Genomic DNA, 16,304 nt, shown 5'->3' with positions numbered 1-16,304 from the left:
CAAATCTGGGTGTGGTGGTGCTCCTAGTATAAAAAACCAGCTCACCCCTTCCCCCAGTAAATTTCTCCCTTGAGGAAACAGAACAAGCAAAAATCTAGGTCTTGATAAAATACCAGCAGATTTTTTTTAAATCTGACTTTGGGGCAGTTGCGGCTGTCTCCGAGTAGCATGGGCGGGCGGGTGGGGGGGGGAGGGGGATATAGAAAAAGAAATCAAAAGGTTTCTTACCTTGTTGCCAGACCGCCCCTTCGCCTCACATCCATCCTCTTCTGTTCCTGCTTGAAGCAGGAAGCACACACGGGCTCCCTAAGCCAATTACAAAGCTGCAATGCAGTATTGTGATTGGTCTGAGTGCCGAGTTTTGGATGTTGACAGGGAGCCTGTGCATGTTCCTCCCCAGACTAGGTATTGAAGCCTGGTGGGGACATGCAAAGTGTGCATGACTGTTTGGCCAAATAGTCATGGCACACTTAAGTGCCCCAACCACTCCTCCCCTGATGGCTGTGTGACTGCTAAGCCCCACCTGCCCTGTACACCTGCCTGACAATGGAAAAATAAACTGATAGTAACATAGTTTATTCATTTTATTTTTCCTTTTTCACTGCTCAAAATGCAGTGGGGCGGCGCTCCTGCGCCTTAGCGGAGCAGCCGCTGCTGCTTCAGGGTATTGGTTTCTTATATTAATGTGGTAATGCCATCTCTGCACCATCTCGGTGAAAGGGACCATCTCCCTCTCCTGGGAAGGGGCAGAGATTGTACCAATTTTTAAAAAGGGGGACCCCAGTGTGCTCTCCAGCTACTGCCAGAGCAGCTTATTAGATAATCTTCAAATAATCTTTTGCGAGTAGGCCCTTGAGCGGTTGTTGGACTGGTGTGAGAAAAACCAGATCCTTTCAGGACTCCAAGCAGGATTCAGGCACAATGTTAACGCCGTTGACCGGGTTTTCTGGTTCCTCCTGGTCAAATGGTAGGCATTGGCAATGGCCAAGGGCAATCTTTAAGTGTTGTTCATTGATTTGCGTGCCACATTTGACCTGGTCCCCAGAGGTAAGTTATAGGAGGTGCTTCTGGGGATGGGGACCCCACTTGATCTTCTCCGCTTGATTAGATTACTCCATGAGGGAAATTTTGCTAAAGTAAGGTGTGGCATGAAAGCCTAACTAACTGAGGTCTTCCGGTAAATTGAGGTGTATTCCAGGATTTTGTCCTTGCCCCAACCCTCTTTCTCTTATACTGGAACAGTCACAAATGCAAACATTCTCTGATTTTTTTGCCCACAAACCTTTTCTTTTAGCCTCTGACATTTCCATGTGCTTGTTTTCTCTGGCATTCCTCTGTTACTCCAGCCTGTTTTGTCTCTGGAAATCCCAGGCTCCATTTTGGCCTGCCCTTGGCACAGCCGTTTTAGGGCTTGGTCATCTTTTCCTCACCTGCGCCTGGCGAGCCTCTGCCTTCTTGGTGGGTGCCTGTCCAGCTTGGACAGGTTAGATGCTGGTCTATGGTATGCATCTGTCAGATTTGTTTGAGGCTTTTCACCCCCTAAATGGACAGCGAAATTTCATGGAAGGCAGGGCGAGCCTTATGGCACATTCCTGCTGCCCTAACATTCTATGTGAATGTGCCAAACTATTTCAGAGTATTGATTAACCGATAGACTAATTAAGATGAGCGTCTTTTCATTTCATTAAAGAGTTCTAGGAGAGGGAATGTCTCACGTCAGCTTCTTTCACATTACATTTCTTGCCGTTAACTTGAGTTGACTTATAAGCGTAGAACAATGTTATCGACGATGATATCAGTAACGTTGCATCTACATGGATGCATGTGGTGATGAAGGCCAGCAGCGGCTGCTGCACGAGGATGCACTGGAAGAGCAGGTGAAGAGGCGCGAGCTCCGGGCTGGACTCATTCTGATGGATCGAGGCGCGTGAGATAGAGGATTGGAGAAATGTATGGGTGCATGTGCCCTGGGTGTAGGGCATATTCTACCTGTGTAAGTGCACTGAGCTAGTGGTTGAGGTATCTTCCTGCTGAATAACAGTGACTGAGTAAGAAGACAGGAGCACATGTAAACAGTGAAAAGGGGCAGTGCTCAATGTGTAAAATGATAAGTGCCAGGCCCTGGGCAGGAGACAACTGCAGCTTGCACTGCACATTGCCCGTCCCAGTGCTGCCAATGATGGTATTAGTACAGCGACTAACCATCTCCCTCGCCTACAAGTGCGACAGTTCAGATTATTCCAGGTCCCCAAAGCAAAAGGAATTCCTGTGGAGGCAGGTAATAGTTATTTTTAATGTATATTGTATTCATAAACAACCATTGTTCTCCTCATCTCAAAATAAGATGAGCAGCGCCACCATGTGACAGACTGTAATAAGTACAGTGTTCACGTTTAAGTGCCGGTGCCCAGCGCTGGAAACCACTGTCACAAATTAAGCTGTGAAAAGGAGGCTATGTGCCGTAGGCCCTTTCCTGTAAAAAAGAGTGAGCTACGGGCTTTGAAAATGTTCCAGTGACGTAAAAGGAGAGCGCTAGACACACAGATCACATACCTGCTGGGTAAAGGTGAGTTCTGGGACCCAGAGCATGTTGCAGTTAGGTGACATTCCTGGATCTCGGAGTTTGGCCAATATCTAGCTGACTCAGTTCTCAGCAAAAGGACGTAACCTCTTCATCCTCTAGAACCACCGTCTATTGGCCTCAATTCTCTACCACAAGACCTTTGCACCTTCATCTCTGGTGAAGGCCAATTACTCCACACTCTTGAAAAGCAAGCAATCTCCACGTTATTCTGTGGGCGTAGGACCAATCGAGCTCAATTCTCAATAAAAGATCGTTGTGTTTAGTTCTTGCTGATCAGTCGTAGTCCATCACCATATAAATATGTCCACTGAGCAGGACTCTGGTGCTCCTGACAAAGCGTGTCACAAGCGTTTGCACATAATTCCACAATGCATATTTTACATTATAAAAGTAAATGAACTTAAGACACTATGTGATATTTTTTTTACAGAATCTGGTATGACCTGTTCGGATGTGTTAAGTATGTGACTGTGAAGTTGCTTATATCTTTTTTGGACTATATCGCCGATGCATTAAAATAATAATCCCATCTTCTTTTCCAATAAAACACAACACCATAAAATATAAAATAGAAATGGAAACAACCAGATATTTGGTGGCTAATATAATTATAATCAGTCCTCCACTGATGCGAGTTAAATTCAGCTTGAAATGTGAATCTTGTAAAATGTGGGAGAGAAAAAAAGTCAACCAGATGAGCCTCACTTTAAGCATGACAGGCTTGATTCATTTTTTTCTGCATACTTGGACCCTATTACCGACTTAGGTCTGATTTACTCAATCAGAGAAAAATGCTCTGTGAATCTAACTCTTAATAATGACTGGTGATATGATGGGTCATTGACATCGGGAAGTGCATGGACCCTCCTGAACACTGTAAGCCTGTCTTCACCAACCAGAATCTGTTTTACTTTCTAGTGACAATTTGCCATGTGTTTAACGCCTATCTGAAATGTGGTGTGCTTTCTTTCTGCAGGGTTTAATAGGGGCAAAGGGAGACAGAGGTCCGGCCGGGGCTCCTGGCCCTAAAGTAAGTATGAAAGATTTCTTGTCATTGGTAATCTTGCATTATCTCCTCAGTTTCCTTTCACCAGCCAAAGAGGATCCAAATACTCAGAATGAATGCTCTAGGTTCCAATGACTCCTGGGATGGAGTCTTGTGTGACAATGTTATGGCTTCATTCAAATTGCATTATTTGTGGTTTGCATACTATGCTTAAGGTTTGCTGTAGTATGATGTTTACAAATGCGGGTTTAACCACCTTATTAACACTCCTAACTTGCAAGAATATGGGAATGAGGTAAGAGTAGGAAAAGTTGGTTTATCAGGTTCTCCTAGTTTGCTTAATTGGAGAAGCTGGTATAAATGCATTTGGCTTCTGTTTGCACAATTAAGAAGTTAATTATTAGAGTATATCCTGCCCTTATTGATCTTCCGTAGTACCGACACAAGGCACATCTTTCCTTCATTCGTGGCAGTGGCCTAATGTGAAACAATTGTGGCCTCCACATCATTTCGCGAAAGTCACCAACATGCCACATATGCTGTCTGCCTCACTGATATACCAATGTATTCGACTGAGCAGAGGGTTACTAAGGTATTGATTTCCTGCTAAGCTCATGGGCTGCAGGGTCTTTGGTTCTGTCAATGGGTCACAGTTATGCATTGCACCATTTAGGTTGTTTGTTACAGGCTCATTGCACATCCACTAGTAATTTTGTTTGTGCCCGAATCAAGGTTACAGCTAGGGCAGTAATACCCCACTTTTTCTTTGCATAGATTTCCCCAGGTATAAGCTGGCACAATTTGTGGGACAAATACAGTCGAGGTTTCACAGTTCAGAATGGAAGAAAACTTCTAGTATTACTAAATTTATTTATCATCCATTCTGAGGTGTGGAACTTGGGAAGAGGGAAAATAGCACATGCAGTAAATAGCTCACCAAGCACTATCTGTATGCAATTGAGGGATTTTAACTCCAAAAATATTGTGGTCAACTTAAGTGCCACCAATATCTTTGATTTTCTATTAATGCTAACATGGCACAGTCTGTTGGGTTATTTGACCTCTGGGCGATTTCCTGACGGACTGCTTCCTTGACTTCTGTTAAGGCTGGATCATGTGAAGCTTTTGCCTTGTTCGGAAATCTAAGTCGCAGATTGCCATTATGCCATACTGCTTCTCCCCCCTAGAGTCGAGGGTCCTGGAGATATAATCTGACACAGTCCTCAGCCCCTTCCAAAGCAATGAAACGCTGGAGGTATTGCTCAGGAATGTCTTCCTTACTTTCCTACTTTTTTAATGGTGCACATTCTTCCTCATTAACTGGCACCAGCTGTGAAACAAACTCACAGACACTTCCCATCTCCTGCGAAGGACCCTCGGCTCCATCCTCTCTTCCCTCATCTTTACCCTCTACTTGGAACGCTTCATACATTCTTGCAGACAACAGCATAAATATGCAACAATAAACAGATGATACCCAACGCTACATAAAAATGTGTTCAATCAACAACATAGAGAGACTCAAATCCTGCCTCAAACCCACCCAGCCATGCATGTCAGCTAACTTCTTGAAGCTAAAGCCTACAGAGACTGAATGTATCCGGCTTGTCAGCAGTACCAAACAGACAATGTAACATATCTTGGATTCACCCTTGACACAGAGCTCTTGTGCAAGCAACACATCACCAGTAAGGTCAAGATAGCTTGATTCCAATTCTTCGTCTTGAAAAAAGTGAAGCAGCTTCTCCCAGAAGATGATTTTATAAAGTTTAGTCCTCTCTCCTCTGGATGGAGGCAATGCCCAGCTCAATACTCTCTCCGCTACCACTTCAGATGCACTGAAAGGTATGCTGTACGCAGTGGCACTGCACATCAAAAGCTTAAAGCAAGTCAACCATATCATCCTCATGCTAAATGACCTACACTTGCTCTGCCAGACCAGCTGCATCACTTATAAAACCCTCAACAACAAGACAATAGTTCACCTTTGCTTGGGGGACAACACCAGACCTGGAGCCTGGATACTACTAGACTTGGAGAAAAAAACTTTGCAAGAAGTGAAAAAGCAGAAGGCAGGCCTTCTTCTTTTATGTTACAGATATCTGGAACGACATCCCTGTTTACAACAGATGAGTTCCAACTCTCCTACAAATCATATAAAGGGTCACAAGACTCCTCTTCAAAGAACACTACTCCTGACTCAGTAATCCACCCTTAAACATACCCCCATAATTGTAGCTTTCTAAGGATATGTCACTTGTTCACCACTCCTTTGCACACAAGCTCAGTTTGCACTCTAAACATACCACTACATACATAGAGTGAAAGTTTAATACTCCATGATTGTAACTCAGGTGTCAAGGGCTAGCATCATATACAAGTGAATGGGGCAGACCTGCATTCTTCAAACTTTGTGCTCATGAAAGCGGCAATCAATGGACATAGTGTAATTACTAAGTGCTTGTAGGTTTTACATGTACACAGCATAACGTCACAGTAAGTATAGGTATATAATATATGTACATAGTTGCTTTTCCTATATTTTGATGCCACAGATGTCATCTACGAGGCAAAATGGATTTATTTTACACAAAGAGAAATTCAAGTTGAGGGATTCTGGGTTTCCTCACAGTAATCCACATTTTCAAATGTGACATCTACTTGGAGAACTGTTCTATATGAGTAAGTCAGGGTCAGGGATTGAGCAAAAGGAATGATAGGGGGTGACTCAGAGATCAGAGGGAAGAGTAGCTGACAATGCAAACACACAGGAACACCCACAAAGTTAGTTACATTTACACATCTACAATTATATAGTTAACATCGTAAAATAATTGCTGTTACAGTGTTAGCAGAGTTGCATACTTATAAAGCTTTTTAGTTCCATATTGACATTTACAATGGTTACATGCATTCTTCATAATAAAAATATGATTACAAATAGATAGTGACTGATCTCAATTTTTCCAGCAACATTGTAAAGTAGTTTTAATAGTGTCAACATTATTATTCAGCTATTCTTTTTTTAGTCATTCACAACTATTTCACAATTATCTACATCTTTAAGAAAATATAACATGTTGAACTGTGAAAGAGAAGTTATACCGATGCAATTTTCTAATAACAATCATAGTATTGGCATAGATTGTTTTATTAGTGATACATCAACACTGTAAGCTACATATATATTTCGTGCAAATGCTACAAAACTATCCATATAAGTGCATCTCTTATAGATTCACATGGTGGTAATGTTGTTACAAAGAAAATGTATTATAGTTTAGTATATTTACAGTTAGCACTGTTACATAATTGCATAGTTGCTTTATATGCTTATAATGCAGTTATATAATATGCCTAGTTTACTTAGCTAGGACACCTAGAGAGTAGTTAGTAATACAGCATTAATATTATTAATAAAGTTACACATGGTGCAGTAACATATATGTAATTTCAGAGTTACATTAGGAAAATCGTTGCATAATATATATTTGGTTATAATGAGTGATTGTAGGGGCCAATTCAATGTATGTAGTGTAGGTGGTAAAGATGGAGTATCACATGAGGAATAGGCGTATGGGAGGAGTGTCTCATCTTCAGGGGGTACCATGGCATCACAAATTGGAAATCCCTGTCCTGATAGGACTCACAAAGTGTCACCATTTCATTTCAGATGCTGCCAGTTGATCATAAAATTTGTCCGAGAGGACTCCTAAGGGAACGCTGCTGGAAGCACTGAAGATAGACAAAAGTCTCAGTAGGTCCTTCCACCTCTGGCCTCTTATGGAGCAAGTAGCCTAGATTATAGGAGTCACTCATTAGGTTACTACACCAAGAGGGGTACTTGTAATTCACAGCCCCTTCACACATTAGTAGTAGGTCCATTTTTCTGACAATAGGTGCTGGGAAGTGGACCTCTAGGTAATAACCTCCCGTTTTGGTCCTGAAGAATGCTGCGTACCCTTCGGGGACACTTTATCAGAAACATGTTGACCCTTTATAACACGGTGAAGGGAGATTAATGTCCCATATCACCGACCACTTCTTTTAACTACCATACCTTTGATCCCTGAATAAACTTAGGATATGGACAAGGGTAATGGTTTTTAATACACTTTTTCACTCCACCCACGACCATCACTTAGATTTAGAAGTGCATCCCTGTCTCCGGGTGTATGCCCGCCTTCTATCGAACCAAGTTTTTAGAGGGTGAGGACAGCCGATGATGAAGCATGACACCGCGCGGTGTGTGAGGCCAGTCCGTAACTTTTTATGAGATGCCCCCATTGGCAACGCATCTCCCCCTAACTCTGTAGATACCTTTAGGAACACAATCTAAGGGCAGTCTTCTTTTGTGGATTCATAGTAGAGTGGAGGCTGGCTTGCCATTTAGCCCCGAGCCTCTGGTTCCCACCCTTGGCATCTGCTGAGGTTAGTGTGTATGCATTTATGTCCTGCCATGACCATAATCACTTTCACCAAGTTAAAGTGCATCAGACGTCTCCAAAGTCTAAGTATGAAGACGTTAACAACCACAGCTGCTGTAGCTACCATCTCCACCAGCATGCAGTTATGCCCTCTATATCAGCCATAAATTTAACATGACCAGCAGAAATGAGAGATGGAGGCTGTACCCAAAAGAAAAGTCCAAAGAAGTTTCTAAATGAGAGCAGTAGAGCTGTGCTAGTCTAAACCTCTAACAGGTCTCAGACAGGCTCAGGTCGGCTGAGACAAATGCCATTTGTGTAGTATTTTAAAATCGGCAATTTGAGCCTAGCTTCCCTGGGCCCTTTGTCATGGAATAACTTTATATATGAGTCCATTCCTGATTCTGTTAGCGCAGAACATGACCTTAGTCTGACATTTGACCCTGAGTGCATCAGCTATTGGCAGAAGGTACAATATCTACTATAGTTCCATGTAAACCAGAACCACCCACTTCAATGGGCCCCATACTCTAAAATAATTTTATATGGGCGATGCGGTGAGGCAGTATGGAAGAGTTTCTATCTCAGAGCATATGCAGTAAGCGAGAAGGGGTATTACCACAACTCTGAGGGGTGTCATCCAAAGGACTCACTCACCTTTTTAAGGATTTCCAGCACTCACCATCAAATAAGTCATCAATTGTATGAATGCCCGACTGCGCCCATTTATTGCAGAAAATCTTCCTGTTGACTGGCACGAGGCTCATGTTACCACATAGTGGGTAACCTAAGTATATGCACAAGTCAACTTCAAGACGTTTATAGACAACCTACCCGATGAAGGTTTTGATCATAGACTCAATTTTGGATAGTATACAGAGAGAGATATACACAAATCGACTATTGGAAAACATAATTAAAGCATGATGCAACTATGATTTTCATGATTTGAACCCTTGACCATAGTAAAATCTGTACAGTTAAAAAACTGCTGAAACTCTTCATTTGTCCTAAGTAATAGAGGGTGCAGGTTGTGATGGACCAAATGGTTAAGACCACTGTTAATGAAGATGTCTAGACAACCCCATGCATAAGTTAAGATTTTCTGGGGCCTGCAGGTGTTGTGATGTATTTCATAGTGACTTATCGGCAGATTGCATTGGCCAAGTGTTCCAGAGAGAGAATAAATAGTGAGCGAGACAATGGCAGCTTGGTCTTTGTCGTGTGTCGGGCTAAAGCCTCAAATGAATCAGAAAGGTAACTGTTACCGGAATCTGGGCTGTGGGGGTTTAACCTATCCAATCAAATCATCACCTAATTAAACTCTCTTGACCCTCTTGAAAAAGCAGACCTCATTCCACGTCCTCAAGAGTCTTTTCAGCATCCAGGGATAGGGCCACCTTCTCATCATGGTCATCCTTTTCCACAGCAGATGTAGCAGCATCCTAAAATTAACCCCTGAATACCTACCTGATGCATGTACTTGTACAGGTGAATAGAAGCCAGACTTAATGATCTGAGCCATTTGTAAAGGACGTTTACAAATTTGCAAGGCTGTTGAGATCAGCATTAAGAGGTAATACATGCCTTAGTGGCACAGGCCGAAGGTCTTTGCTGTTTTAAAAAAAACATTATTTATGAGCTTTATTCAAAAACAGAATCCTAATTATGAGCATTTCAGCCCACCAACAATGTCATACAATAATTACTATGCAGTTCACAGCACATAAATGTTAGCGATGCCTGGACTCATCGCTTTCAATGACCCAGCAAGTCAACGACGTCTCCTCCTCCTGCTCCAACACCCTCCGCATGCTCCACAAGATCTACAGATGGATCCCCACCAAAACCAGAAAGAAGGTCACCCAAGCCCTTGTCAGCAGTAGGCTGGACTATGGCAACATCCTCTATGCAGGAACCACGGCCAAACTCTAGAAAATACTTCAACGAATGCAAAACGCCTCCGCACGCCTCATCATCGGAATCCCCCGCCACAACCACATCACCGCCCACCTGAGAAACCTGCACTGGCTTCCAGTCAAGAAGAGGTTCACCTTCAAGCTCCTCACCCACACGCACAAAGCACTCCACAAAATCGGACCAGCATACCTCAACGAATGACTCACCTTCTACACCCGAACCGCCAGCTTCGCTCTGCTGAAATCGCGCTCGTCCCCGTCCCACACATCTGCCAAACGACCACCAGCAGCAGATCATTCTTCCACCTCGCCGCCAAGACATGTAACACCCTCCCCACCCACCTCCAACAGACCCAGGACCTGCTGACCTTCAGGAGACTTCTCAAGACCTGGCTGTTCGATCAGTAGCTGCTTCCTCTGCCCCCTATCTTCTAGCGCCTTGAGACCCTCAAGGGTGAGTAGGGAGCTCTACAAATGTTTGATTGATGTAATAGGCAGCCTTCTATGAGCTGTGGGGATCTATAATTATTATAATTCCTATTTGTAAAGCGGGAACATATTACGCATTAAGGGTTTCAAGGCGATGGAGGGGGTCGGGGAGATTAAGTGAGCTATTGCCCAGAGTCACATGATGCTGAGCTGCCACTGGCACTGGGGATCAAACTGCGAGCCTCGTGCTCTGGTGTTAGTCGCTCTGGCCACTGCACCACACCTCTAGCACATGTCTGAGCAAAAAGAACACCTATTGTGGGATGGCGGGGATGGTAGCACTGTTAGCAATTCAGTTGATACCCATAGTGCACTCTGTTACCATGCCAGGTCTTCTGTAGGCATTCTCAGTCTCCCATAAAGGGTAAATAAGCAACAACTTTCCCCCAGACATCCACAGGGTGGGACTCGCTGGGCATGAGGTCCCAGGATCGCTTCAATTGCTCATGGGAATATGCCACATCAGTTAACTAATCCAGTAGTTTATAGACCCAGTTCCGATCCCAATGCACTGCAACTCTGTGCATGGTGAGGAGAAGCAACATTGCTGTGAATCGGCTAGAGTTGGACCCAGTCCAGCAGCGCAATTAAGGGAGACCTAGGAACCTGAAAGTCTGTAATGCATTGAATTGTGTCAAATATATCTGACCAGTGGGTAAGAATTCGTGGGCACTCTTTGGCAAAATGCAGAAATCCGGCATCCGGCATATCACTAGCAGGCATCTGCAGCCAGACCCCGTCTGGGAAGCCCCGCCAGAGTACAATAAAATCTGTGCAAGAATTTTATTTGAATTAAGCACGATCTATAATTGGGTAAGAGGTCATCGGTTTGGGAGCAGCAGTATTTCACTTCTTTTCCATTGGGTGGGGACAAGATCTCTCTGCTATTCCAGCTGAGCTTGTGGGGTACATATAGGGGACCTCAGTTTGCATAGTGGTGTATAGATAGGTAGTGAGCCCCTTGGCGGGCAGGGAGCTGAGTAACATGTCCAGTGTGGAAAGCGGGGCAGGAGTCCTCAGAAAGGAGCCATGTAGCGCCTAACAGGATTGCCGTTAGACAAAGTTACAGTCAGTGTATAGATCGACAAATGTGGTAAACCGGAGGCATTTTAGTTGAAGGCAGACTGCATGCTCTACCGTAGGTTGCATTGCTAGGTTCTGTAGGGTGGTGTTAGACCTGGCTTGTCCAGCGGGTTTATCCCTAGACATTTGGCTTTTTGGCCTTCTGTTTCTGACCTGTTTTTGTTGGTTTTATGACTCTGGGCACTTTTCCACAGCTGATCAGTGCATCCGTCCATCAAATACTTGCTGAAACACTTAAGGTCAGCCTGCCTGTAAATCAGGCAGACTGAAGGTTTGCCAGAGAGAGTGCTACAAACTCTAAATCAGATCCTAATCATGTAGTAATTTATGTTTGGCAAGTGGTGGCACAGAGGTAGACCCAAAGAATAAGATATAAGGTGCTCCAAGAGAGGGCTGGTCATTTACAGAACACCTGGAAGTCCTTAGTCATCCCAGTGGGCAGGGATGCAGATGGACAAAGAATGGTAGAGCAATGTAGGTAATACAGAACATTCGAGAGGCTACTCACGCGAAGGCAAAGCCTGTCTGTGAAGTTAGATCCACTGGGAAAGTGTGAATGTTTGTCAGTGGTAATAAAGAAGCTATAGGGTGTAGGTATGGGGAGCAGAACCCAGAAAAGAGGCAATAGCACTACTACAGGCATTGCAAGCACTAGGGTAGCTTGACCTGTGTTCCTAGCCTTGAACGCAGTGTACAGATAACATAGCGATAAAGGATTTCTGAATACAAGACACAGACACATGCACAGCATGTTCTCAGAATAATATGGTGCAAGCATAAACCTGTAAAGTTACATTACTAAAGCGATGCCAGTTTAAAACGTGTAAACGGGAGAATCAAAGAGAAACCAAGAAGGACTCACAATACCCTCCCCATGACCATGAAAAGACAAAGCTTCTATATAAAACCATACCAAAAAACAAACCATATAAAAATGGGTACGTTCAAAATGTAAGCAAGCAGAAGCTGTCTAAAATATGCTAATTAAAATATACTATAAAAGAATACAAAGGACAAAAAAATATATAAAAACAAGAAACAAATTAAAAATCAGAGGCTCCCAAGATGTTTTTCATGTTTTCAATGTCAAAGGAATCCAGAGTGGCAAATGCTTCCCCTTCTGAAATCTGCCATGTGTCCATGGGCCTGGAATCCATATGCTCGAAGTACCTTTCCATTTCCCTGTGGATATGCATTTCTCTGTTCTTTCAGGCAACCATATGAGCATGGTGGCTGGTTCCAGTAGGCTATGCCAGATGTCCCACTTCAGCAGCTGAGGATGGACTGCTAGGAATGTATTTATTTTCACATTTGTTTCATATAAGAAGTAGACAGATATGTAAACCCTGTTGTCTTTGATCCTAGGGGAAAGGGAGGTCCCTTCTTTTGCAGTCAGGATTTGTCTGCACTGTTGGTGCTGAAGAAGGCACACCTGTATATGCCAATGAGGTTGAGAACTTGGTGTGTGTGCCAAGCAGACTCAGTGCACCTCTCTGAAAATGTAGAGGGGAGACCTTATGAAAGACCTTAGGAGAGCATGTCTCCATTCGCAGTGCATATAGGGATACCCCAAATTCTGATTTTATCTTGAAAACGTCTGTCCTCCAACTCCACTCTTTCCTTACATAGGCACCACCGCTCATGCCCCCGGTCTGGTATGTTGCCAGTCTATTGTAGGTGACATTCCGCAATGGAGAGTCTCCTCTCAGCTGCATTTAGCCTCTTAAAAGAAGTAATGTCTGTACGCATGGACTTGACTTTGGCATTGCAATCTATTATACTTTTGTGCATTGCTATCATGGACAGTTTATTGGCAGCTAGATTAATATTGATTCAAGGGCTATGTCTGCTGTGGTGAAGTGGTCCGGTGGCCGCCCAATTATATTTCAAGCATTTTGGCAGGTTAAAAACATCAAAAGAGCTGGAAATTTTGAGGAGTCTGAGAGTTAATCAAACTCTCACATCAGTTGTGGGCCAAACACTACCCAGTGACTTACAATTAGATTCATCATTGAAAAATCGGCTCGCAAAGGGCCAGATTCTGAGAATCTGGCCCTTTGCGAGCGCAATTTTTGCATTTGGGGTTCATCATCCCAAATGCAAAAATCGGTAATTGCGAATTTGATAAATTGCGAGGAATTACATTTAAGGACTCTCTATTTGAGATTCCTTAAATGTAATTCATTAACCATTTTTAAATTGCGAAATCGCAATTTCGGACCGCTATTTAGCGCGAGGTCAAACCTCGTGGTAAATAGCGAAAACTTAGAAAAATACTTTTAAATGCATTTTTCTAAGTTGCATGTTGCACACACACATGTCCTTAGGACATGTGTGTGCACAACACCAATGTAGATGACATTTCAGGGGTGCTACAGGGTGTCCTTTGGACACCCCTATCACCCTTGAAATCGCATCCTTATTTGCGATTAGCAAATTGCTAATCGCAAATAAGGAATGTGTAGGAATCACAATTTATTTAGCGATTCCTACATGAATCCCGTTTTGCAAGTCCTTAATAGCGATTCCTTAATAATCGCTATTAAGGACTCGCAAAATGGGACTTTGATGAATCTAGGGGTTAATGTCATCAGTAATGTCATAAATGATGTCCTAGAACATGTCATGAATTATGTCATGTGAGGTCCTATGCAGTGCATGGAGGGGGCGAAAGTTATAGTCAGTGCTGCCAATAATAACTGCTGAATTTCTAGGTTTTCTTTAATTCAAAACATTAATGTTGTCACTGAGGAATTAACCAAACTATATGATTAATTGAACCTTTGATTTTTCAGTGAATTTCTGAAGATATTTCGTTTTTTTAGACGATAATAAATGTTTTTATCAAACCTAACTATACCATTACTTTAATCTTTGCTTTTTTTCACTTAATTTCAAAGGATTTTTGTTTAAGTGAACACGGAGCATTTTATCACACCCAAATATAACGTTACTTTAACCTTGATTTTTTCCAGTGAATTTCTACATTTTTTTGAAGTATATTAATTATTTTTGTAAGTGTCTGTATGCTAGAATGACTGTAGAAAAGATCTCGTGGTCAAACATTATTTTGGTAAAAGAAAGTTTTTTAATTTTAACAAAACAGTATATGGTTCACAGTTTGCAAAATGTTTGTAAAATGTGTGTGAGAATTAAACAGATAAATTTGCTGATTTTCCTACCTGTAATATGTTTGGGCACTAGTGTTGTACACCATTCCCAAAGTGGCAATATTTCCCCATGAGCGCTAGCTGGTACTGAGAGTGGACGTGCCATTTTCCGTAAGGGAGTTTAAAATCCTTTTCCTCACATCTTTCATATTGGTTGCATTTGATGATCTTTTTCAAGCAACACCTTTAAGAAAGCTTGAAACTCTGATTTTTGTGTGAAAATCCACACGTGGAAACCTTTGTAAACCACAGGTTTTGTAGTATTCACGAGAATTGCAAGGAAAGCCACTAGAGGAAAATGTTGCTACTTCGCACACTTCTACTTTGAAGAAGAACATCATAAACTCCAGATTATACCTAGTGAACAGAACTTTTCTTGTACAGATTTCAAGGGAAAAAAATCTGCTTTTTATCAATTTTTAGCTGCACTAGAGCCAGATCCATCCTGTCCTCTTAAGTCCTACTTGGCTGTCCTTAACCACCGTGCTTCCCAATGGGAATGGTCTCTTCAGATTCACAGTACATATCCGGCAAAATCACAAATTATAATTATAAAAATAATTTCATATTATATGTTTGCAACCAAACAGCCACAAATTATAAGTAAAGCAAAACTCACTTTAAAGTATTAGTCTTAAGACATTTTTACAAATAGTTTTTCAATGTTTTGCACATGTACATTCAAAGAGGCAGGTTTCTTGTTGGTATTGCTCACTGTTACTAATTCATTGCACTGGAAAATGTCACTTCAAAGTTCTAAATATATATGCATATGTATTAAGAGTCCTATATTTGAAACACATCCACAATCACTGTGAGTTTGATCCTATGCAAAAGTAATGCAGCACACCTATTTAGTAAACCCAAAATGCCTTAGATGAGGTATTATATTTTATTTTTATTTTATAGCATTTATAGGGCGCACAGCTACCCACAAAGGGTTTCCCGGCGCCGAAAAAGCGGGTCACGAGCACAGCTAGAGAAAGAGAAAATCCGAGGGTACTTATTTCTCAAACAACCAGTTCTTTACACTTTTTCTAAAGTTCCTGTAGTTTTCCTCTTTGCGTATTTGGATGGGCAATGTGTTCCACAGGGTTGGACCCAGATATGAAAACGATCTCCCGCCCATTCTAGCCCGTTTGTACCTGGGAACCGCAAAGGTCGCTGATTATAGGCAGCGAAATATCATTCTAAAGACTTGAAGGAAAAGGTTTAGCTGTATTATTGGCTTGTATTCCTTCTTTGATCTTTACCTTTGATCTTTGAAAAGTTTACCTAACCAAATAAAATATGAGTTTTCCATGGGTCTAAATTCCATATCACACAGACCTCTGAAGTAATAGAGAAATACTGAAAAGCCTCAGATGGTAAGCAGTCTAAATACTATTTTAGCCCCTTTCTTTAAAGAAATGATTTGTTTTTCTGTTATCCATAAGTGCACACTTATGCTCTGCTGTACTCATCCATCTTAACGTCCTTACATGGTCCTTCTTCCATACAAACCGATGACACTCTGAATATGTTAATTTATCTTTCAAATAGGGTTTCTTGCTTTTGTAATGTAGGATGAGACCTAGCAAAAAAGGTCTGCTTGCACGTATTTGAACATTTTAGTTAAATATATCA

At 42.2% G+C, this 16,304-nt stretch overlaps 1 protein-coding gene across 1 annotated transcript in view; it reads left to right on the top strand.

The window, feature by feature from the left end:
* LOC147731506 (uncharacterized) overlaps positions 1–3,725 on the top strand; it is a 47,086-nt gene extending 43,361 nt beyond the window's left edge. Inside the window, exon 5 of the mRNA XM_086954204.1 lies at positions 3,561–3,725. Coding sequence (XP_086810330.1) covers positions 3,561–3,725 — 165 coding nt within the window. The remainder of the gene's footprint in view (positions 1–3,560) is intronic.
* The last annotated feature ends 12,579 nt before the right edge of the window (positions 3,726–16,304 follow it).

This window comes from Lissotriton vulgaris, chromosome 2_1 (assembly GCF_964263255.1).
Source record: "Lissotriton vulgaris chromosome 2_1, aLisVul1.2, whole genome shotgun sequence".
NCBI lineage: Eukaryota > Metazoa > Chordata > Amphibia > Caudata > Salamandridae > Lissotriton > Lissotriton vulgaris.
This window is presented reverse-complemented; position numbering and strand designations above follow the sequence as displayed.